Below are 2,602 nucleotides of genomic sequence, written 5' to 3'. Positions count from 1 at the left end.
CAGAGCTCAAGCCATGGAGCTCAATGACAGTCCTACTGAGATGGGGAGAAATTAAATGTGTGTGTTTGTGGGGGTTTATGAGAAAATTTTGTTCACCGAAGTCTGTCCTAACTTGTAACATCTCTTCTTCCTCAGACAGTCCCCTGTGGCCCGAGGCTGCAAATGTCCAACGGCAGCTCCCTCACAGAGTTCCTCCTCCTGGCCTTTGCAGACACATGGGAGCTGCAGTTCTTGCACTACTCGCTCTTCCTGGGCATCTACCTGGCTGCCCTCCTTGGCAATGGCCTCATCATCATGGCTGTAGCCTGCGGCCACTGCCTCCACACCCCCATGTACTTCTTCCTCCTCAACCTCTCCCTCCTCGACCTTGGTACCATCTCTACCACTGTCCCCAAATCCATGGCCAATTTCCTGTGGAACACCAGGGCCATTTCCTACTTGGGATGTGCTGCCCAAGTCTTTTTCCTCTTTTTCTTACTTTCAGCAGAGTGTTCTCTCCTCACTGTCATGGCCTATGACTGCTTTGTGGCAATCTGCAGACCCCTGCACTATGGGACCCTCATGGGCAGCAGAGCTTGTGTCCAAATGGCAGCAGCTGCCTGGGCCAGTGGTTTTCTCAATAGTCTCCTGCACACTGCTAATACATTTTTCATACCATTCTGCAAAGGAAATGTTATGGAGCAGTTTTTCTGTGAAATCCCCCAGCTCCTCAAGCTCTCCTGCTCAGACACCTACCTCAGGGAAATTGCAGTTACTGTGGTTAGTGCCTGTTTATTCTTTGGGTGTTTTGTTTTCATTGTGCTGTCCTATGTGCAGATCTTTACAGCTGTGCTGAGGATCCCCTCTGAGCAGGGCTGGCACAAAGCCTTTTCCATGTGCCTCCCTCACCTGGCTGTGGTCTCCCTGTTTGTCAGCACTGTATTGGTTGCCCACCTGAAGCCCCCCTCCATCTCCTCCCCAGTTCTGGATCCAGTGGTGGCTGTTCTGTACGCAGTGCTGCCTCCAGCAGTGAACTCCCTCATCTACAGCTTGAGGAATAAGGAGCTCATTGAGGCACTGAGGAAACTGGTTCAATGGCTTCGATGCTAGAACTAATAACCTTCCCAGGATATTTGGCATCAAGGATCTGTGTTGTTCATTTATTTATTTATTTATTTATTTATTTTCATACTTTTTTCTGTTACATTGTTGTAAAGGAAAAAAAAAATTTCTGGTTCATGCCACTTGTCCTCAGGAATCTCTTACCTGAATCTGACCCAGAGACTGTGCTGAAGCAGAAAGCCAGGCTTCCCCCTTTATCAGCAGAGGTGGGGGAACCTCAGAGCCTGCTAGTCTGAGCTCCCTCGGATGCCCTCAGGGCAATGAGGAGAGTTTCCCTTTGCAGTGTCCCTTTCAGCACTGCCACCAAGGGAGCTCAGGGGCACAGAGTCAGGCTCAGATGAGTACTGACGGGTTGAGACCATGGGTCCCATGTCCATTAGGACACCTAGCCAGCTCTCCTGCGAGGGCGGTAGCCAGCAGTCACCATGGGCTGGTCCCTTCCCTCTTCAGTGCTYCAACATTCACAGCAGAGCAGGAGCAGAAGGGAGGAGAGTCTGGACACAGCTKGTGGGGACAGACCCTCTGCTCCTCAGGARCACAGGTCCCACAGGTGACAGTGCTGATGAGAGATGCCCATCCTTCTGGAGGGGAATCTGAGCCCCCAGGAGAGCTCAAGGGATCTCCAGGGACAGTGAATGCCTGCAGGTGACCAGTGAGTGGGGCCTCACAAATTGAGGGATGGTCCACAGTGGAGTCACCAGAAGGTAAAGCACTAAATCCAGGTATACATAGGGAAACGAGAGCTCTGCAATTGCAGGAGAGGCAGTGGGGAGCCAGGAGGCCCAGGGAAGGGGGCCTGGAGAGTGATTCCTGCACCCTCCATGAAACACCACAGGCTGGAGCTAGTGCACATGCAAACACATCTCCTGCCATTGAAAGTGCCCTGGGGTCACTCTGAGCACCACCCATGAGCACAGACATGCGTTAGCAGTATCAGTGGTGGTGATGCCTGTCCAGCTGGGTCTGCTTCCTGCCCTGACCAGCATTGCCAGAGCTGAGTCAGGAGTCACCCCGTGGCCCCACAGCCTGCTCGCTCTGCAGAGCAGCACCACCAGCCTGGGATCCTGCAGGGAACATAGGGCAGGGTGTGCAGGAACGGCCAGGCCAGCATGGACATACTCACCTGGGGAAAGGCTCTCTGGGGAGCAGGGATGCCCCAGAAAAGCATTCAGAGATAGAAAACGAGAAGGAGAAACAGGCTTCTCTGTGGCCCCACTTGGGGCAGGCTGCTTTGTCCCTGGGGCAGCAGGACCTGCTGGAAGGGCTTCAGGGCCAGCGCTCTCATGCTGTGCTGGGAGGCAGGGTAGGCATGGAGGGGCTGCAGGCAGACAGGGAGTGGGATCTGCTGGACACAAGAGCAGGGGAGATAGAGAGTGACCAGCCTCATTGCAAGGCCTCATCCCCCTTGCTGGGGAGCTGCTCCCCTTGTTCTTGGGCCTTGCCTGAGTTATGCTGTGGACATGCCTGTGCCTACCTCTGCACCTCTCAGTTGCTGACTTGA

The 2,602-nt window shown here is 53.9% G+C and overlaps 1 protein-coding gene across 1 annotated transcript; it reads left to right on the top strand.

Annotated features, from left to right (window-relative positions):
- Nucleotides 1-135: 135 nt before the first annotated feature.
- Nucleotides 136-1,089, top strand: LOC112965242 (olfactory receptor 14A16-like; the record flags this gene model as incomplete). Its single annotated transcript, XM_026064057.1, has 2 exons — nucleotides 136-277; nucleotides 485-1,089. Coding segments are annotated over 2 exons (747 nt in total), but the record flags the coding sequence as incomplete, so codon positions are not given.
- Nucleotides 1,090-2,602: the final 1,513 nt, after the last annotated feature.

The sequence above is a fragment of the Apteryx rowi genome, unplaced genomic scaffold (genome assembly GCF_003343035.1).
Source record: "Apteryx rowi isolate R43461 unplaced genomic scaffold, aptRow1 scaffold_2074, whole genome shotgun sequence".
Classification (NCBI taxonomy): domain Eukaryota; kingdom Metazoa; phylum Chordata; class Aves; order Apterygiformes; family Apterygidae; genus Apteryx; species Apteryx rowi.
Note: the sequence above shows the minus strand (reverse complement) of the source record. Positions and strands in the feature narration are given on the sequence as shown.